The 23,098-nt window shown below is 37.9% G+C and overlaps 1 protein-coding gene across 1 annotated transcript in view; it reads left to right on the plus strand.

Moving 5' to 3' along the window:
- The first annotated feature begins 2,493 nt into the window (after window positions 1-2,493).
- LOC107669247 (LIM/homeobox protein LMX-1.2-like) overlaps window positions 2,494-23,098 on the plus strand; it is a 58,533-nt gene continuing 37,928 nt past the window's right edge. The window contains exons 1-3 of the mRNA XM_016461417.1: window positions 2,494-2,986; window positions 3,224-3,348; window positions 4,297-4,483. Of these exons, the coding sequence (XP_016316903.1) occupies window positions 3,279-3,348; window positions 4,297-4,483 (257 nt within the window). The 5' untranslated portion in view covers window positions 2,494-2,986; window positions 3,224-3,278. The remainder of the gene's footprint in view (window positions 2,987-3,223; window positions 3,349-4,296; window positions 4,484-23,098) is intronic.

Raw genomic sequence — 23,098 nt, forward strand, 5'->3', positions numbered from 1 at the left:
CATTCCTGCTAATGACTGAAACTATATTGTTGTTACACTAAATAGCCTAATGCTGATAATAATATTAATAACAATACATTTTTACGATTTTTAAACTATGCCCACAATTTATTATTCTTATCTAAATTTACAGTTCGTCCTTTGACTCACCTGCTGTCTTTAGATTGATTATTTGATCAGTAGCCTTTCTGATCATCACGCGGCATTGCTGCAATCTAATGGAGAAAGTAGCCTACTAGAAATACATCTTCAGTTGAGTTCGACCGAGAATAAATCGTTTAGGAGACCGCAATGAACTGACCGCCGTGGCCGGTTTTCTTAGTGTCAGCTAAAGACATTTATTTTTGAAGGTGTTGGGCTGGTGGGGGTTACTTGATAATGAAGGGTCGTCATAGGTATTTCACTTGGCGACTGCTTGAAGTCTCCTAAATGGCTCGGAGGTAGTACGGAATCCCGGGAATGAGGCGGTAACAGGGGAGCGTGACGAATTCTGTATAACGCGAGGAGTTAAGCGCGTGCATTCCTCCCTCTCAGTGTAGGTATATGATGTTTGGAAAAGAGCGTGTTAACTCTCATGCTTGAGTATATGGCTTGAGGCATCGAAGGCAAGTCGTTGGTATTAGTTATATTAAAAATTTGACGTGTGAATGGCCAAATCCCATTATATATTATGAAATATGCAATGAGCTAAATCAATATCGCACAATCATTTTCTGTTCTTATTTTGACGAATTTTAAACATTTTCAAAGAGGCTTTTTACACTTTGAGAGTGACTTTTCCAAATAAATATAAAGAGAGAACAAGAACTTGACATGAGTGTAGTTAATCTTAGTAACAACTGAGGACACATGCAATTAATAAAGACCTGAAGATGAAAGGCGCAACCATTTGTGATTCTCAACCCAAATATCCAGCACTGGGATACAAACAATTGCTCTCAATATAGGTAGTCAATGTATATCATTGGTAGTCATGGCTATCGTTAGCCTGTCTCAAACATTTGTGAAGCAGCGAGCTGCCATTAAATACAGATGATTTATTGTTTTCCTTCATGATCAAAACGGTGAGCAAAAAAAAAAAAAAAAACACACCTTCTGTTTACAGCAAAGATTATGACATGATATCACTCCTCTGCCTTTATATAAAATTGAGACCATATATATATATATATATATATATATCCTTACAATACTGCTATAGATTATGTTGTGCAACATGTTTTTGTCATTTAAGCAGTTAAGCGATTGTGCGTTGTTTTTAACAAAAGTCTAATGGATGGATTTACTGGACTTTACTCTCTTGAATAAACTGGCAAGGTAACACAATAATAAAATTACAAAGAAGCTATACATTTTAATAATGTATAAAAGATTCGTCACTTATCTGTTGCATCATTTCATTTGTTCAGATGCGCCCTCTTTTTATTGCTTTATTGTTTTTTTTTGATGAGAATAGATCTAACCAAAGCGGTCCCTCCGGAACAAAACCACAAAGCTCACTAAATAAAATCTGGGACATTTAACTCATTAGCTCGATTTTTATCTTTTCTGTGTAATCGGTAGCATTATTACTCTATCTCTGCCATCCTATGACTGCACAAGAGTTTGCTTTTTATTTAACTGGTCTCTGTCAGCCGCTGATGATGGTTATCGACCCTGATCTCCAGGTGCATCGTAGACGAGGGTCAGAAGGTTCGAGTCTTCATAATGGACACAAAAGCACAAAGCATGCGGACGGGCCAGGCGTGATGCTCCGTTACCTGATATCAAAGCCAGCAGCCTCTGCATGAGAGGAGAGGCCCTCGGAGCAGCCGGAATAAAACCAAAGAGTAACATGCGCTTCAAGGTTTGAAGTGACACCATCTATTTACATCAACAACAATAACAGTAACATTTTACATTACAATAGGCATGTTACAAATTGGACGTTATTGTGATTAATTACAAAAGAGACAACATCGCGTAATTGCATGCACTGCCACAGATTAATTACAAACGACATGTTTCCCGTGTATTCACCGTAATCGCACTGTAACAAACAAAACAAAAGTGTAGGCTACTTCTAATGCTACTACTAGCCTACTACTAATAATAATAAAGAATAAAATGAACATGAATAATACATTGTTGTTGTTGTTTTGTTGACAGATTAAACGAATTTGCCGTATTTGCCTTTTTTCCACTTCTTTTTTTTTTTGCGTCGTGCGTCTAATTTCGTTAAATTGACGGAAGCAGTTGTTCATTAATACGCAAATCACGTATTGCCCAAAATGTGGTCAAATGCGTGCCACTGTACTTGTTTTGAAAAAATGGTTTAGGGCTTAAAATGCAACATTTTACATAGTCTGTCAGGCATCAAATTCATACTTGAAGTGATCGAAACCATGGATATATTTAAATGTATGAATATGTAGACTATAGACTTACTTTCTCTTTCTTTCTTTCTTTCTTTCTTTCTTTCTTTCTTTCTTTCTTTCTTTCTTTCTGTAGGCCAAGCTTTGGTCTGAATTAGACTGTGTTTTTAGACTCATTTGTTTCACCACAATTTTTGTAACGTTGTTTACCATCCTTGTGCGCCTCTAGTTTGAGAGGCAATGCGATTTTGAAGGCGGAACACGTTTAGTTCCACTCGGCAGAGTGCACGAACACTGGCGCACCAATAGCATCCCTATGTCAGTCAATAGTCTGCAAAGTGACGCGACCAGAAGGGGAGGGTGCTTTCTCTCAAGCCTATCTCAGTTTTGAGCTTTCTCAAGCTGCAGGGAGCCGAATGGCGCACTAATTTAAGAGGTAACGTTTAGAGATCTCCTTTATGATTTCGTGGAATTTACTAATTTCCTGAAAACTTTTTGCGGGACGAGACGACTTGTGCACGGTGTAGGAAAGGGAGGACCTTTCCTTGCAGCTCGTGACAGCACAACACCGGGATACAAACTTTGCGCTTTGTGAAGAAAACGTCTAGATTGACTCGGCCACTAACTAACAGGTGACTTAGTGCGTGTTTTAAGTTTTATAGTTATGTCTTGTTCTGCTTCTGTGCCAAGGTTTGATCGAGAGCAAATACTAATCTTGCAAGTGCCAATTGCAATGAAAAGTTTTCTTGAGCTGGCCATCTTAGCGGCAAAGCCGTGAGGTTGAGATTTCTGTAATGTTGTGTGCTATAGTTTTGGGATTTGAAGCATGGACAACCCTGACAAATGTGTTGTTGTGGATATTACAACAGGTCCTGAGTCACTAGGACGGCGCCTCCTTGCTGGTAACAGTTGGAATATTTAAAGATGTTGGACGGTATAAAAATCGAAGACCATCCGCTGCGGTCGGGACAGGCTACACTTGGAGTTATGCTGGGTAAATTATTCATTGTCTTCAGTATTATAGCCTACTAGTGTGAACACCTAAATTATCTGTGAAAGATAATTTCAGAGAATTTTATGATGCTGTTTTTATCAAGATGTACGCGATAATTAAAGCTGAAACTGTGGCAAGTCAAACTATGCAGGCGGCTGGGATGCATCCTCCTGTGTCACGCATTTTACCGGCCGGCCGCAAATCTGTCGAATAATCAAGGCTAATTCTCAGAGAAAATAACCCCATTACACAACTGACGTATAAAACTTTTTCTTACATTTTATGCGCAACGTAATGCATTTATTTTTATATTCTAGCGTTGTCTTTTTTTTTTTGACACAAACGGTTATAGCCTACTTATTTCTCATTCACACACTTATGGCTGCTTCATTCTAACTAATAACTGTAACGTTTAAATACTAACAAATAAAAAATAGGCCTACCGCAAAAAACACACACACAAAATAAAAAAACACACACACAAGCAAACAAGCAACAACAAAACACCTGCACAATTCTATTTTTATTATTTATAATGGCTGGAAATTTTTACTCCACCTGTTTTTTGTAGAGTAAATAAACAAAAAGTACAATATTATTTAAGAATCACATTTATGTATTTTTTTTAATGTAGTTTTGGCTGATAGTTTGTGCGTTGTTTAAAATTTGAGCGTAAATAATAATAATAATGATGATGATGATGATATAAAATCCTATCGTACACAGGCTACTTTATGTTCGTAAACTGGCAGTTATAATTCACACGCCATTTGTTATTGTTTTTTATCACCGTGTCATAGGCCTATTGGTTTATTTAGTAGGCTACAGCCTAATATTACAACTTGATATCATAACCACTTGTTCAATAGCCCATTTATCCTTATTTAAAAAAAACAAAAAAATTAGATGAAGTTAGAATGTTATTAAAATTATGCATTTGCTCTCCAGGGACGGAGTGCCATCATCAGGCGGTGTGTGAGGGGTGCCAGCGGCCGATATCCGACCGCTTTCTGATGCGCGTCAACGAGTCTTCATGGCATGAGGAGTGTTTGCAATGCGCCGTGTGTCAACAACCGCTCACCACCAGCTGCTACTTCCGGGAGAGGAAACTTTACTGCAAACACGACTACCAACAGTAAGGGCATGGATTATCTGAAAGAAATTATTGGTGTAACACGCACGCAGTGTTTTGCTTGACTTGTTTTTATTCATCTGTGATCAAGCAAAGAAAGGGGCACATTTTTCGTTTTTACGCAATAACACTCACAGTAGGCTATTTGAGGCGTTGGTGGTATGATTTTGTTGAACTTGTCAATCTTACAATTCTGTTGTTTTTCAATTGAGACGCCAAGTGCACTGTGGTATTGTCGAAGAATCGTCTTTATATTTATTAGGCTTTTATGTGTTATAGCCATAATGAATTTAGTTCCTCAGCTGTCATGTTCTAAACTGTCTTATTTATAAACTGAGACGTCAGTCCTGGATTTAGTGAGTGATCGTTTTTCTTGAATTTTCATTTCAGTTTACGCTGCACTGGATTTTTTTTTGTTTGTTTTTTGAGCTGTGATATTTTGCAACGCAATGACAATCAAAATTAAGCGATTTCATTTAATTTAGTATTTTCTTCGATCATTCGATCATATTATTCGACATAATTATTTGATCACCTGTCGTATAGGCCCATGTCAATTTAACGCATATGGATGCGGGTTGGTTCATCTTATTTTTACGTTTAGCCTACATGTCAATCATAAATGGTCAGAAATTATTTAAGTGAGACAATTTCTTGACTGACTTAAAACTGTTTTTCTTTTCTTTTTAATAACGCACTATTGTATTCTCTTTATATTTTATTTCTTTTAATTTACTTTTATTTAATTAATTCAAGTTTCCTTTCATTAGTTATTTAGCTAATTTATTATTATTATTGTTATTATTATTATTATTATTATTATTATACCTAATAATAATTATTGTTGTTGTTATTTAATTTTACAATCGTTCTATCGTTCTAGGCCTATTGTAGAATGTTTTTGATTTAATCAAGACTTAGCCATACCATAATGAACGTACAAACGCTAAAAGTGATGCATAGCCTATAGCCTACAAAATGCCTATTTTTTAACCCGTACGGTAGCAAAAAAATAAATAAAAATACCGTAGCAAATCTTCTCAAATCGCACTTCTTATTCCTCAGTTATAAAATCGTGTGAAGTCATGGTATGGGATAGTTTGAATGTGCACAGTGTGTGCTGCGTTGATATTCACCCGGTCCTGAAGCTGTGAGTGGACCGCAGGGCGCCTTATGTTGCATGTCTTCTCCCCATGTGTCACTACTTTTGCAAGCTTTTGTGTCAGGGGTTTTGAAATATCCCTCCCTCTCTCATGGTGATAACTGGGAGGTCCCTATCCGACACCATGCAATAATTAAAGGGCCATATCTACTGCCTGACTTTAATAGTCTCCAATTCTTTCAGCTTCAGAGTTAGTGTTAACAAAATTAATTTCATAGCTCTGGTCTTATATTTCATACCCTGGAGACGGCAGCTAGCGCTGAGACAGGCCAAACATGTAAAAAAAAAAAAAACGTTTTATTTATGGCATTAGGCTATGTTTAGATTGCATAGCCTATTTAAATGACTGTTTGTTTACCTGTTATTGGGGAAGATTTCTCACTTTTTTTTCTTTGCATCCACCAATTACAATCTTAACTAGGCTATGTTGTGTTTTATAAGGCCTTGTGAATGTCAATCAGGTGTTAGGTTCGTGTAAATCATAGCCTATTTCCCTGGTCTGATCTCCTTTTGCTTGCATTACAAAACCTGCCATTTCATAAACAGCCGTTTCGTTTCAGCATGCACACCTCTGCTATGGGGCTCCTCTCACACGTAGCTAGCAGTAATATTTATTTATTTATTTCGCAATGACGGGCCACTTAGTAGATGTAATTTGCACCTTTTTGACTTTTATGACGTTCATTTAGGTTGTACTTGTCAACTCTGCAAAGCGCCCGTGGCACCAAGTTGAAGCCTTTGGCTGTTTCTGGTGGAACTCCTCCTAATGACATACTAGCATCAATTGATTCATGCCCTATAATCATTAGAACCGTAAATCACGACATTGGGCAAACGTTCATATTCACACCTCTCTGTCTGTTATTTACAGCACGAGTTTACCGGCGGGAATTTATAGCTTGTTTTGGCGCGGAAATTTCACCTCGCTGTAGCTCAAGAGTAACTTGGAATAACAGGCTTTCGTTATTAGAGGATTAGCTTTGGAATTACGATCTGCATATCATGTTCTTTAAATGGCTCAGCAGACCTTTGCGTTAGCGCCAATTAAAGACACAGGTTATGGAAATATAATTGTGTTTTCAAGCTATTAGTGAGAATTCTCTTTACTGTATTGGAATTAACTGGAATTGCAACGCCAGCATAGATGGAGCCCACACTTTCTTTCTTACTTTCTTTCTTTCTTTCTTTCTTTCTTTCGTTCTTTTTTTCATTCATAAAGGTGGCAGAAAAAAATATTAAATAACCTAAATTTATTTAAGACTATTGTAAATTGTCTGTCATTTACAAACATTTACAAAGTAGTTTGGACAAACACCTTTTATGATCTTTAAATTAAATTTTAAATTCATGGAAGCTAGAAATACTATTTTCTTTTCAGTAAATGTTATTATAATAGCTTTATATTCATATTTTTAAACATAGCCTACATGTATATGTATTTTATATATTTATTTTTTAATAATTATTTTTCTGTGTTTTTATTAAATAATTACTAAAAATTATCAAAATAAATGGATTTACTGCAAAAGAAAAGAATGATTGTTGCTTCTAACGTTATGAAAATTAGAATAATGCACTTCCTCTAGATTGGAAGTTGTTTTTGGCAAAGATTTTTTGTATGTGTGTGAGAGAGATGTTTCTTACTGTTGTATTTAACTCGTTGTGATTTGAATTATTCTCAAATAGACAACAGGATTTCTGCACCATGAGAGGAGTAGGTAATGAGGGATTCTGTGCACTCAGGGTTTGTGTATGCATAGATAGATAGATAGATAGATATGCCTCAACTTCTGCCGTTCAATTTTACAGTGTTGTTTAACAGAAGTGTATATATTTCTGTATTATTCGAATGCTGAGTGTTCGAATGTTCTTGTCTGGCCTTAGTGTCAATGGAACCTGGCTCAAGTCTGCTGTTAGTCTTGGTCCAGGGATAATTTGCTTGAAGTAGGAAGTTGTGGATTATCCCCTGGTGTGCTGATAGTTCTATTTTAGCACCGTGGGGGCATCCTCCTGCGATGCGTTGTTTTTTAATTAGCTCTGCTTTGTGAGCGGGATGCCGCATTCCCGCTGACATGAGTGGATTTTGGGCCTGGCAGTGTGTTTTCTACATGACTGGAGCCGTACACCCTCCCAATACACCCTGCCATTGTGTTTTTACCAAGCATGCCTTACTGTCCAGTTATTGTTTCAATTAAAATAACCTTTAAATCAACATGATGATTTATTAATGATTTGTGATTTTTTTTGAAAACTTGTTTTGCTATAGCTGTATATATATATATATATAAATGAAAACAGCTGTGTTTCGATTAACGTGTGAGAAAAGTACTCGCATGTTTATAGAAGAGAGGCGGGTACTAATCCTGCAGTGTTCATGGGTTTTTGCTTGCCGTGATGAAGGCCCTCGTAGCGCTCTGCTCTGGGATGAGGCCGAGCCTGAGCCATCCTGTTCCTCTGCAAGGAAGTATTAGGTTTTGTGTCAACATTAGCCCAGCCTCTCCTGGCAGCATTAAAATGATGCAATCATCTGTCATCTCTTGACTAGTGCCACACACCCCCACCACCAGACGTTTAATGCTTTGACCTAACGGGATGTTATTCTAATGTAGAGGGGAGCGCTAGATGACTGGGTTTTGCTTTTAAATTCACTTTTGTAATAGAATATTTAGTTTTCTCTGTGTGTCTCTTCTCTTTTATGTGTGACTGTTGTTACTTAATGTCCTTGACATGTTACTCCACATCTGTGATGGTATTTATCCATGGAAAATATGTATGCTATGTCTATATGTTTAATATGCCAGCCAGAGCTAACTTTAAAGGATATTTATTTTGCTATTATAAATACAGTACTTGCACAAGCTGATATTACTTGAGCTACTCTGTGAATATAAAATTATGAAAATGTCACAACCACTAGTTTTTTTTATTTAATTTACCTCAAAAAATTATTTTTTTACTCTAATTTAATGATTTTTAACTAAAGTGAATTATTAGTCCATTTGATCCAATTATTAATTCTCTTTATCCCAGGTTATGAAAATGTCACAACCACTAGTTTTGTTTTATTTAATTGACCTCAAAAAATTTTTTTTTTACTCTAATTTAATGATTTTTAACTAAAGTGAATTATTAGTCCATTTGATCCAATTATTAATTCTCTTTATCCCAGGTATGGTTTATACTTGAACTTATATATTCATATTTATATTTTGATATTTGTTTTACTATTTAGATAATAATTGCTAAGAATATGCTAACATTTTTTATGGATGTTACTGTAGCATCATATATCTATATAACTCACCTCCTAAAACTTAATGCTGAATTAAATATTTTACAATAATGTATTAAGATATTTCTAATCTATAATTTTAAGCATTGGTTAATTATCTGGAATTAGATAATTTATGTCAAGTGTATAATTTCTTCACCAAAATTAATTGCAGAAATTGCAGAATTGAAGACAAGCCCCTTTTCATCCATTGGTTGGGCAAACACATAACCCCGCCCCCAAATGCAATTTAAGATCTGTTTCTGTGTTGGACTGGTTGAGATGCTGAGCCACAGTGTTTATTTCAAGGGAAACGACTTACAATTTGGTTTACTTAGTTGCACACATAAACAGATATATCACCCACTATGCAAATAAAAAGATTCCTTCTGTTTTAGCATAATATTAAGAAGCCATAAGCACAATATCTCTCCATCATTCCTCTCTAATGTTGCTGTAGGCTCTTTTCTTGTCTCTGTTCCACAGTGTTCTCAACATAGTGATGAAGCTCAGTGTCTCCACAGTGTTATTCCTACACAGGCTTTTCACAGATACACAAGAAAACACTGGCACTTGGATGGCAGGTGGTGCCACGGGGCATGTGGCTCGCCTACGGCTCACTATCACACCCACCTAACACATTCTACCTGTGCATTAAGATATTATGCAAATGGATTTGTCTCAAAATGAGGATTTTGGGTTTAAACAAAGCGAAAAAATAGAATTTGTAAAAGAAAAAAAACAACAGCAACATAATCCAGTGATAGAACAATTATTGGTTTCTTTCAAAGTGTCCACATCCTCCAAAATAATCCTGGACTATTAAACTGTCTTGCGAGAGTGTTTCAACTGTCTTGTCATAGACAAGAAGATTTAAGCTTGGCTCATGTCTTAGATGCAAGTTATGAGGATGATAATCGAATCTCATCTTGGACTTCTCAGACTCTTTCTCTCCCTCTCTTTCTTTTTCATATCCTAATGAGATTAGCCTCCCAACCGCCATAGTACTAGACAATTTGAATGACAGGTCTGCTCCGCTATCCAAGGCTATTTTACTAAGCTCTTCGCCGCATTGTCTTGAATGGAGGGACTGACGGAAGCTGTGTGCCCTAATCCTCTTATTTGTGTCAGAGGGAGAAAAGAGGGAAGAATGAGGTGGAATGGGACAGTGCTTTGGAATAGCACCACTGCCACTTCCTCCCTCCGAAACCTCTCTCACAGCCAAGTGAGCATGAGAGGGATCTTATGAGGCTCAGGCTCACAGACAGGCACAGTCACACATGCATTAGGCAGTTTGCTCCCTCCATTTAACCCTTGTTCTGAAAGCATTTTCATAAAGTACAAAGCTCTTGTTAGTGAAAAAGTCCATAAATATAAAATGTCCAAGTAGCTTTTTGGAATTTCAGCCGGTATTCATACTCACCCTCATGTGGATTCAGACCTGACTTTCTTTCTTCTGTGGAGCACAAAAGGTATTTTGCAAATGTTCTTTGAAGGACTTTGTTTGGACACCAACGTTCTTTGAAATATCTTCTTTTATGTTCCATAGAAGAAAGAAAGTCATGTTTGGAACAAAATGAGGTTGAATAAATTATGACAGAATTTTAATTTTGGGGTTGACTATCTCTTTAAATGTCAAAACCTGCCTCACCATATTAGAGCATTTTAAGGGTCACTTGAAAGAATGACTTTTGCTGGTTCTTGCTGGATGCTTTGTGGTCTTTTGTGCCCGCGCAGTTCAGTTCATTCACGTGGAATAAGCTTTCTCTGGGTCGGACCCTCCTGGAGCTAGAGGTAATCTGTCTTCAGCTGGAGCTCCCACAGTTCTTTATTTACTCATTCAACTAGTTGGAAGTCTGTTAGACTCCAGATCAGATGCTCTGAAACCAATCTGATTACCTCAATCAGCCAATTACCTTCCTCTTCGCGACCACAGTTCTAAAGCTCTGCATTCTGCATTGTGATATTTCTTCATTTTCATTATAAAGGGAAAGAGAAGAGCAGCCGTTGGAACGTTCTTGAGTGTTGTCATACCACCAAGGTACTTTCAGGAAAATTAAACAGAAATGTTGGATAAGTTACTCTGTTCAGCAATTAAATTCTTACAGTTTAGCACATCCTGATATTTGCAGTGAACATGACAGATTGCATTGTGGTTGACTAAAAAATGTTGTGTGGTTGTAACATTAAACAATGTTGACGGAATCATAAGTTTTGATTTTTTCAGCCTCAGTTTTCATGAGCACAAGCTTAAAGTTGTTCTACAAGCAGGACAACTTTATAGCTAAAATAAAACACAAGTTTAAAGTTTAATAGAATTAATGTAAGTGCTTTTATAAAATTATAAACTTAATATTTCTGCTTATCCTTCAAAAATTGGCCCCATTAACTTCCATCGTAAATGCCTTATTATAAGCTTCTGTTAAAAATTGTGAAAACCTAGGCTGATTGCTAAAACTGTGAAACTACGTACCCCTTAATTGGTTTGCACATGATTATATAAGTTATATATAGTATGTGTGTTTGTGCTTCATTGGTATATGAAAATTAAGTGGCTTAATTTTCATCCTCTTGTGCATCAAAGTGGGAGTGTCATCACTCAGTGTGTGTATCCGGGACGAAATCCTGAATCCTGAATGCTGCAGTCTAAATATTCCTTATCTCCCTCCCAGGGTTGAGGGGAAGCTGAAGTAGGAGACAGGTTAAAGTAAACTGAAAAAAACAGCGTTCTGACCAGCAAGACCTCCTGTTTCCCCACCCTCGGTCCTGATCTTCTGTCGCTATGGGGATCACTGCTGATCGGCCCATCGCTGACTGGACCAAGGAAAACAAACGTGAGCAGGAGATGGTGGGGATCGTATTTCCATACCTCCTTGGGACTGCGAGCCCCCCACAAGCAGCTAAAATGATTTGTGCTGGAGGTCAAAAGACCCATGGTGGCTTCAAAAAGTGGAGAGTGGAAATATCTGGATGTTAGACGGAGTCAATAGAAGGCACAGTGATGGAGAATGGAGTGAAAGAAGGAGAGACAGGGGAAAAAAAATTGGAATAAGCAGCTAACTGGATTGCAGATGTTTAAAAATTTTAATATTCTTCTGTCAGACAATTCAGTTAAACACAAAGCCACAGCAGTGTAAACACAACTGACTTTAATTTTATAGTCATAGAAATTAAAGGAATATTCTGGGTTTAATGCAAGTTAAGATCGATCAACAGCATTTGTGGCACAATGTTGATTACTACAAAGCCGTTTGTCCCTCCTTTTCTTAAAAAAATAAATGAATGAATGAATAAATAAATAAATAATACTATCCAGTTTACGGTGAGTCACACAATAGTAGTCAATGGAACAAATGCATACATTTAAATCTAAAACAACCATAATGATGACACAACTAACTTTACAGCTTAAATAAAATACAAGTTTAAGCAATTAATGTAAGTGCTTTTCTAAAATTTATAAGCTTCACATTTCTACTTTTAAATCATTCAAAAATGGACCCCTTTAACTTCCATTGTAAATGCCTTATTGTAACCTTGGTTGTTGCTTTTGTAAATAAAACAAAAGACAAGTCAAGTCAAGTAAAAAAAGACAAGTCACAAAAGTTTTGTGGCGATCATCATAATGCTGTCAATGGAACTTCCATTGAATCCAGAATATTATTTTAATAGAAACAGAACAGATCTTATTTTTTATTTTAGAGAAGGTTTCAACCGAGATCTTTGTGATGTCATCTTTAGGTCAGGTCTCATCTCTTTAGGTCAGGTCTCTTTTTTCACAAAGGGATGCCACCTTTGTAAGACAAAAAAAAAAAAATCCAGAAAGTACGATACTGATCGTCTGTGCCTTTTTCCTCCTTTCTCTCCCCCTCTCTCCATGTCTCTCCTGGCTGGATGCTAATATTTCTCTGAAAAGAGCCACAATACATCTTCCTGGGAATTTCCACCACTCGCAAGTGCAGCAAAATGATCTGCTAGTCTAAAAAAAAAGGTGGATGAGGGAATGAAATATTGAGGTTTTCTGAAAATCGAATAAAGGAAAATGATTTATTCCATAGTGCCATTTTAATGAAGACTCATGTGTCTTTGTTTACATACGAGCGACACCAGAAAACCTAAAATATTGGCTGATCAGTATTGAGATATTACACGTTCTTTGTTTTTGTGTCAAACAATGCATCCTCTTTATCCTGTTTTACCTTGTGAATGCTGTTGTTTTGATAGTACACTTTTTACCAGTCCTCTCTATGCCCATCCTTTTTGGCAGGATTCATAACCACAAACACAAAAATGCTGTTCAGACATAATAGTGTTTCAAAGAAACTTTGAACCTTAGAATTGCTTATTCAGCGGTAAGGACTGAATGAGAAGCAAAGCTAAACTCACTCGAGTCACATATGGAAAATAGATAGACCTGACTTATGCATATTTCACCCCTAAAAGAGTCAAACATTTCTGTTATGGCCTCAAACATGTTCTCCATCTCAGACCAATCCATCTCTTCTCCTGGCTTCCCTGCTTCTGTTGTTTTTTTCTTTGGAGTGAGTAAGTCCATTCCCCCCTCCTGAGGTGGGCGTCTGTCTGTTGTCAGGCGTGAGGAGCGGCCCCTGCCCCTGCAGTTAGCAGGGGGAAAGCGATCCTGACCCCCGGCCCAGAACATGAAACCAGAGCCGGTGTGTGGCGCTTGGTGCTCAGCTGGAGAGGCGGCAGAGCCCTGACCTCCAGCTCCACATCACACCGTGCGCCAGACTCTTCTCTGCCCTCCTTCTTCAGCTCTGTAGTGGTGGGACACGGTGCCAAACCACCTGATGGCAAAGCCTGAACGCCTCACGCACCCAAAAACATCTCCGTCTGTAAGATAAACAGTCTGCTGCAATCCAAACAGTTTGCTGTCACATTCATCCTTGTTTGCATAAGTACTCTTTACAAGAGTTAAAAGGATTAAAAGAGAGCGTTATACTATAAATGTCTAAAATAATACACAAATTAAAATATTGAATGGAATAAAAGAAGACTGTATTAAAGTACAAAAACTATACTAGACTTTTTATTTGGCTAATGTCCTTTCTTATTGGTTTTGAGGCTTTGGATTGGTGTTTTAATTTTACTGATAAATTCTTGTCTTGAGGTGGATACTTAAATACAGACATGAGAAACATTTTCCCTGTCAGCACGTCTGTCGTTTTGTTCTGAACTAGCAATATCGATTCTCGGATGAATCAGTTCTTTGAGTCTGTTTTATTTATTTATTTTTTGAGTGAATAGGACAAACTGATTGGCAAAACTGTATGAATCGGTTCACGATTCAGTCTGAATCAGTCAGACAGTCGTTTGGTGCAGCTTTCACTCAGTAAAACAATGCAATACTCAAAACATGGAAAACAAAGAAAAAAACATTGGATTGAGTGGAATATTTATCTACAATCCATTGGAAATGCTTTCATTTTGCAGCATCGAAGAAGGTCTTTAGGAGGTTCAACACCAGCATGTGAAAATTGTGAACGACTGTGTTCAGTTGAAGACTCTTTGAACGAAACAGTGATAACATGTATGAAATCATTCAAAATAAATGCACTTGAGATTTTGGACATGTACTGTATAAATACTATGGTGCAAGGAATACCATAATGATCAATACCATGATGTTTATTTCAAAACACCATGGCAATAACATTTAATTCCATCATTGTACCATGGTACTGCTACAAAAGGATACGTTTTTGAAAGGTAATTTTGAATTAGGGCAGTGTCATGTGAATAAGTTTTTTTTTTATTTTTTAGAAAAAACAGTGTGTACAGTAACTCTAAACCATTTTTATTTTGCTGTTTTATGTTCTGCTCTGATATTTTGTCATTTCCTACCTCTCCTCTCTTTCTTTTAATCAGTGTGATATGTTTTACCTATCAGCAGAAGCACCAGTTAAGTCAACAGGAGTCAACAAAAAAGTCCTTAAAATCCAAAAAATTGTGCATTTGTTTAAAATTTGCATTTAGCGGGTTTTTTCTTTTTTTTTTTTTGCGTCACGTGTTTTGATATATCAGAATAGACTTGCAACACATTTTTGGATCACAAATCACCACTTGAGAATAATTGGTAAGGTGCTTTCCCAACCAATCTACATACTATTAGCAAAGCAAAATCAAAACAAGGACAGAAATGTATCATAGCTTTCAAAAGAGAGCCCTGCAAACTTATCGTTTTAACGTTGGACCCAGTGATGTAAGCGGAGAAGAACAAATGATCTGCTCTGAAGTGTTAAGTGCTTTAGTGTTATGATATCAAATGGAGCATGAAGGCTTGGACAGAGGTTTATGATTTCACTTCTCTATCCCTTTCATTGCTCTTTCCTGTCGTTATTTCCCAGTCTCAGAGCAGCTGTCTGTCACTCACACGTGGGCTGTATTTGCATACAGTTGCTGAGTGCGTCATGTGATGAACAAGAGTGGATACGCTCACAGTAAACCAGTAAATCTCAACTGGTTTTTCTTTGGGATGCTGATTTGTGGCAAATTTTGACTGGTTGTATATCATTTGTGAAAAATGTCATATTGACATTTAAACCCTCTTTATTGTTCTGTCATCGCTATACATGATTTCATAGTTGGTTGCAGTTTATTATTTACATTTAGCATATTTTTTTCCTCCTGTTTTGAAAAATACTGCCATGCGATGCTCACACATGCGCGCATGATGCTCCGTAAGAAACCTCTCAGTGGTGTGGGTGTTTGCCTTTTTAACAAAGTGGCTGCGCATGGTGGCGTATTTGTTTCGTGGTTTTCAAGTAGAGCCGATGTTTCAGTATCTGACAGGCTGTGGAGCTTTTGAAGAGCTGATGTTCAGTTTATTCGCAGTGGAAGGGCAGCTGCTGTATCCTCTCAACATTTTGGCCTGATCCACCAGTTACACGCTTGCAGGCACGCACATACGCACAGCACATCTGCATCCCACATGCTTAGATACACGCGTACACATGTTGTCGGATTTGAGACTATAATCAGATTAATTGGTCCATCTTTCCTTGGAAACCGAACATGCATTGTACGTTAAAACATTTTTTTTACAAGAGCCGTATTGATGTAACATTAACCAGAAGCCGTGCTTGGAGTGTGGGGTCAGAGGGAGACTTGAGGGCCCCTGACATGACATCCTAATGAAATAAAGACTGCAGAAAGAGAGCGAATGCAAGAGAACCCTCTCAGCATTAGATATTAAGAGAGAAGAATGATTCCTTTTCTCTGTACTGTGCTCACAAATTATACCCCTAAAAGCGCTTTCTACCTTTTTTGTTTTTAAAAATGTTAACTTTTACCTCAGATGTTATGTCTCCCCATTTGAGAAACATGAGTAAAAATAAGTCATGGCCCCATGAGGGAACCCCAACATTAGTTGAAGTGTGTTTCTAATCCTTATTAACATTCTCCAAAGTCATGCATGAAATATGTTTTGTGCCACACTACGCACCATGTGTTTTTCTTTTTCTCCCCAAGTATTTTTCAAACAGAGATCCACTACACACACTGCTGTGCATTATTTTATTATAGGGTTGAAGCTCACCGCAAGCCCTGAGAGTTTAAGAGAAGGAAAAACTGGCCTTGATTTTCCACTATGGTTTCGTTCGCTTTGTCCCAATGCTTCCTTCTGCTCGATTGTTATTTCGTAGTGATGTCATCAGTGCAGGTATAACATGACGTTTTGTTTCTGTTCACAAACAGTCTGCTGTTCAGACAGGCCTTGCATTATTTCAGCGCATGTTTTCTCGATACCGACTTCTCCTCTTTCTCTGTGGCTGTATTTCTCTCTGTCAGGTTTTTAAGTCTCCCAAAAAACATATCAAACTCCAGGGAGAGATGTATGATCAATCAAAAGACTCAAACATCATTATTTTTTGAGAACTCCAGGTATCTCCCACCCATGTGGGGTTTTTTCCCCTCCGTGGGAGACATGCGAGCAGCTGCGAAGAAACTCTTTTGCCAGCCATCGGATGAACCTCAGCAGACATTCGTCAAGGATTATGAGAGAAGTTTTTCTGTTTTTCATAATTGAAATGTTACGTCCTTCTGACCAGTGAGAGAAAGACAAACGAGCAGCTTGAGAGCCAAACAGGAAGAGTTTGTGGACTCTTGGCCTGGAGTTCATATAGTGTATCTGAAAAACACCTCTAGTTGTGCAGAATTTGAAGATGTGGTCTTTTAGTTCCATGTTGTACGTAATGAGCTGAGAGCTGCGAGGAAGAAAGCAATGAAAAGGGGGAGAGAGAAATACGGTGAGCGGTTTCTGAAGGCAACATTAACCCAGGGTTCTGTAGTATTAAAAGAGATTTACACACCAATGTTTTAAAGCAGTTTTCTTTAGCTCACCAGCTCCTCTTTTACAGATATTTCAAGGAAGCTATAAAAGTTAACCGACAACTGGAGTAGAATCCCTGACGCAGCATTGGAGATCGGCCCTCAAGCCATACTGCATCTGAGACCCGACAACTATTGGGGCCATTGGGTTTGAGTTCAACCGCAGCTGGTGAAAGTCAGAGCAAGATAAATAAGTAAGCAGCGAGTGCTCTAAGGTTTCACGTGACTTTGTTAGGATATGTTTTTGCCTGCGTTCGATGAAGACTAGGATTGTATAACCTGTGATTGTGCTCTTCATGATACCTATTCTTCTATTTTTCTGTGGAGGGCCCTGTTTGTGACCAAATGCGGCGGTGTTGTTTCCCGTGCGGTTCTTTTGATGCATGCGGTCTGTATGGTCCAGAATGCCTCTGCTCTGTGTCAGATGTCATACTCCCCTCTGGGCTGACCAACAGGCTCTCTTTGCACCCTGATGTGCCCATAACATTTAACGGTGCTTTGGCAACCCTAAATGGAAACTCTTACTTGGCCTCCGCAATCAGTGTTCATTTCTTCTCTGGTTGCATTTGTATTTCTGTTTCCTTCGTTATTATTTAATTAGTTATTTAACCCTGAGTCTTTGATATCTGTGAGGATGAAGACCTCAATGGAAAATTGATGGAGAAACCTACGTCTTCTCACAGGGGTGCACGAAGGAGCAGTAATTTGTCCAGAGGTTTAGTAGGTGTCTTTTGAGTGTAACATAAGAGCAAAATGGCAGTATTTGCATGTTTTTCTGGGGTTATATCATTCTTGAGGACCTCTACACAGGTGATGCTGAGCTTTAGACTAACAATCCTAGATAAATGAATTAGACTAACAATCCAAGATAAATTTGCAAAATCCACACTGGGACAATCTGTCTTTCTTAATTCTACGGCACACAAAAGAAGATATTTTGAAGCATATCTCTGTGTTTTTGTTCATACGATAAAAGTCAGTGGGGTCAAGTGTTGCTTTGGACCATTTTGACTTTCATAGTGTGGACAAAAACAGTTAAAACATTCTCTTGAAAAAAATGAATAATGAATAAATTGTCACTTTAAACACTAGAATACATTTTTAACACTAGATTCTCATTCCACTTAGGAAAGGTGTAAATTGAACAGCTATAAACAGTCATGGCATGGGATTTAGAGTGTTTAAAGAACTTTTATATCAAAAACGTCCTACATGTACAATTCCCTCATTACCTATAAATCAGTACCATGTCACTATTAGTCCTTGGTATTTTAATGACTATGCCTGTATCTTGATTATATTCCAGAGTACTTTATGTTGGGATGTGGACATCAGAGACTGATTTCTGTAACGTGCACAATTCTTTATCTCGGTTTTCGTGTCTCGGCTGTCCTCCTTGAGATGGACACTCACCCTGTGGCGGCAAACCACCAGAGGCCTGTAGGTAATTGCACAAGTGGTTGATATTTCAAAGCCTGCGCTCACTCGCTGTCCTCCAAATGCGTTTAGGTGCTAGACTGGGAGCTTGTAACGTATTCTTCAGATATTTCAGATAGAAAGAGATGTCATTTTCCAGTGGTTGCATGAGAGTAGATGTCCGTTTCATCCTTGAGATTTGTGATTCTGGGGACATCCATGCAGATGCATTGCATCAAGCCCAGGATGCACTAAAAGTGTCCTTCGCACGTAGCTGTTTATGTGGAAGGTTCATAAGACCCACAGGATCAAAGAAAAGCAGGAAAAAACGGCATAGAAGAGAACAGGAAAAATAAATAGAGAGGGCATGTTTTTTCTTACGCTTTATTTTTTCGTTGTCAACACTGTTAATCATGTTAGCATCGGCTTTACAGCTCCTCCCACGGGGGGGGGCTCATGCTGTGGAGAGTTGCCCGTTATTTTAATTCGTTATTTTTATTACCGTAAAGAAAAATAAAACTGAGAAAATGCAAAACAGACCTCTTAAACATAAGAACAATTGCAGTTAAAAATGATCAAGAAAATTTCACACCACAGACCTATATCCTATTTCTGCATATTTTTTTATTGCATTGTAACAATTTGTTCTCTGAAAGGCCAGTGAGCAAATGAAGATCATACTTGACAGTTGCTTATTTCTTTCCTATATTCACCATCCCATTTGTTTATTTTTCAGGTTTACTTTGCATGGAAACATTCATCAATCTGCTGTATAAATTATACGATGTGTGTCAGGCAAGTTTTCGCAATAAATGCCAATCCTTTCGTGTTCAGCAAATCTTAATTGACCTGATTGCGACACGTATCTGTTCTCCAACTGTTATCATTATGAAAACACAGCTGTTTGTTTATATTACCATTGCAATACCCAATACATTTATTACCACTTTCAAAGCCAGTAAACTGATTCCCATCTGAAGCAACACATTGGTTTTTGGGACTACGCAGGATCGGACAAAACTACTAGGGATGATTCTCTGATTTATTTACGGCCACACAGACCTCAGAAATATGTGGTAGGGAATCCGCAAGCGCATTTCACCCCTATAATCAGAATTTATATGCCAGTGGGGTCGCGAGCGATTTGTTTTGGCTGTCCGTTGGAGTGCAAACACGTGCGTATGAAGAGGCTGGTGCAGACGGAAGGGGCGAATGGCCTCAGAAACCTCTGGTTCCTGTCTCTCACTTCATCTGTTTTACTCTCTTCGAGTTTTAATTGGGAGTTATTGCTCGTGAGATAAGTGTGGGGATAAGCGCACTGTGATCTATGAGGTGCTTGGACATCGTCAGTGCCGTGCAGTAACAGAATGTGTTTGGGGTCTTGGGCTTGACCCCTGCTCTACTCCTCTTGCCCTCTGAAGATGTCTCCTAATCTCCTGCTAATGTATTAATTCCCCGTCCCCTTCTCTTATGAATTAAAACAGATTGGATTGTTAACTTTTGCATTGTTCTGTAACTTTTGATTTCAAACACTTTCGTTAAGCGTTGCCTGCACTCTTCAGAAAGGGGGTTTTGTAGCGACACAATAGAACCATTTTGGGTTCCCCAAAGAACCTTTCAGTGAACAATTTTGAAAAGAACCTTTTTATCTTAGTGTGAAGGATATTTCAATAATCTGAAGAACCTTTTCCCATTGTAAATAACCTTTTATGCAATGGAAATGTTTGACATCTATGGTTCCAAAAAGAACCTTTAACATCCATGAAACCTTTCCATGGCAGAAAAGTTTCTTTAAAGTGTAAAAAGATTCTTTAGATTATTCAAATGTTTTTCACACTAAGGCAAAAATGGTTCTTTCAAGAACTGTTCACTGAAAGGTTTTTTGGGGAACCAAAATGGTTCTATGGAATTGCTTTTGGAACCTTTATTTTTACGGATGCTCACGGTTCTTCATGGAACCATCAATGGCAATAAGGAACCTTTACTTTTAAGAGTGTGGGAAATGTTTACAGATATGAGATATGTTTTTAGGGGTATCTCTCATGCCAGTGATGGTGCACATAGGGTGACATTCCAGCCCTAGCCATGTTAATGCTCAGCCTAATGGGGGTATTAAGGAATGGGATGGCTTTGAAACTATCCCCTCTTTCTCCTTAGCTTTCTCTGGTCTCCCAGCATTCGCCTTGATCCCTCCTTCCTCCTTTTTTCTTCTCCCCTTCATTATTTATGGCCGTACCCATCCTTCACCTGTGAATAGATGGTGAGGATGAAAGATTACTTCTCTTCAGGCGTGCCTGACTGTTGTTTCACATGGATTAATGGGGCTAGGAGTGCTTTCCCTAAGCACAAAGAGACAAATTTGAGCATTAAATTAGACAACTCTTACACGCCAAAAGTGTTTGCTCATTGGACAATCGCCAACTTGATTCCAGAGCCCGTCAGAGTAAATCACCTCACTGATGAACGCTAATCCTGTAAGCAAGCATAAGTACGCTAAGATTCTAGACTTGTTATATTCTTTTAAGCTAAAGTAAATCTTGCTTCGGGCAGTATATCTACAGACTGCAGGAATATGCTGTGATGTTTCATGGGTAGTTACAAAAACTGTTTTTTTTTTTTTTTTGTTTCCCTTGAAGTTTAATGTTGAAGCTTAATGTTGGATGTAATTCACTCACACCATGACATTCTGATATGTTGTGACGTGCAGTTGTGATTGTTCATTTTTTTGAGAAGCCTGTGAAATGACTGTGAGCACAGTTTTATTGTGTTGATGTATTGAAACACCAAGTTGAAACACGACATATCACATATTGAAGGGCTTGTCCTTTTTTTTTGTTTAAATAGTCAATATCCTTAAGTGTGTATGTCAGCAGTGAACCATTATTTGCTACTTGGCTTTAGAGGGACAGACATTCTCAATCTACAGCATTTTATTAGACAAACAATTTGGAAGCGTAGGTGAGTGCAAGATGAGTCATCAATATTTTTGGTCTTTTCTTTATTGAAGAGACAATATGTATATTATAAATGTGTATATCTGCTAAAAAATAATTTTTTCAAACTTTTAAAGTTTTCATGAAATTAAAATAGTATATATATTAGTGATGCACTGATGTTAAAACTGTCCAATACAATAAGCTGATAATTATTGAAAATAGAAGACTAAAAAATAAAACACACTACAAAAAAAAAAACATTTAAATGTTACAAGTCCATTTAGGCATCACTGCATTGTATGTACAGTATGACAAATGGACATTCATTTTCAGTGTTTTCAAACTGTTAGTGAACATTAGTTGACAAAGGTTAAGTTAAAAAATTAAAAAAACTATACTGATAAATAAAAAATCTCCAACCAATGATACCAATATATCATGCATCACTAATATAGCTGACCTCAACAGATGTAAAATGTTAAACAAATTCACTAATGTTTACAATTACAAAGTTATGAGTGTACTGTAAATTGTATATACCACAGTGGCAGTTTTCCTTTGAGACTTGACATCCTTCAGTAGTACAGGTGCCTTCAAAACTCACCACCTCAATCCACTTGAGCATATATAGATTTACATACACATAGAGACAAACAGCGACACAGTTTCCTGTTTGGAGCCTTTAAACACAGCTCACTGCACATTAATCATCAAATCATGTTGTGATCACTCTTTGGGACCGCGGGCCACTTTTAGCCACGTCTGCGTCTCAGGACCCCTGTGCTGAGTCCTTCAGTGCCTGTACCTGTTCCTCCATTATTAGCTCTGGATCCAGAGAGTGTGGCTGCTGTCTCCTCCTCCCCCCTCAGGGAGAGCCATAGCTGGGCTGTGAGATGAAGTCGGGCAGGGGTGGTGGGGAAAGGAGTGCTGGCTGTGCTGTAATTACTCCATTGATATTCCTTCCACAATAACGCTGTCACTACTCATTTGCATAAGAGCTTCCCCGTTCTCGCGGGAGCAGATGAGCACAGAAAGAGAAGGAGAAACCTGGAGGAGTTTGGTTTTCAGTTCAGATTAACGGGTTTGGCTCGTGCCTCATCTGTCCTGATCTATCCCCCTAGAAATACACAGATATATAATGGTGTGGGCAGTAGTCGAATGCTAGAGGAGGGACAGGAGATTGTCCCTCGAGTTGGACCATCAGTGTCAGGATGCTGATATGATTAAAAAACACATCCAAGGTGATGGTCCTAGAGAGGTCTGTCTTGGTGCAACACAACTGAGGGATGACAGTTGAGATCACATGGCTTTATTGAAATTCTGTTGTATTATTTCAGGAAACTCAACTGAAGTATATGAGTGGTTCACATACTTTTTGTTTTGTGTTTTGAAAGTTGGACTCTCTCACTCTAATACCACTCTATCATGATCATAACGGGTAACAGCCCATAATGCAATCGCATGTCTACAAGAATTCACCACAGTGT

Source organism: Sinocyclocheilus anshuiensis, unplaced genomic scaffold (genome assembly GCF_001515605.1).
Source record: "Sinocyclocheilus anshuiensis isolate Anshui unplaced genomic scaffold, SAMN03320099.WGS_v1.1 scaffold404, whole genome shotgun sequence".
NCBI lineage: Eukaryota > Metazoa > Chordata > Actinopteri > Cypriniformes > Cyprinidae > Sinocyclocheilus > Sinocyclocheilus anshuiensis.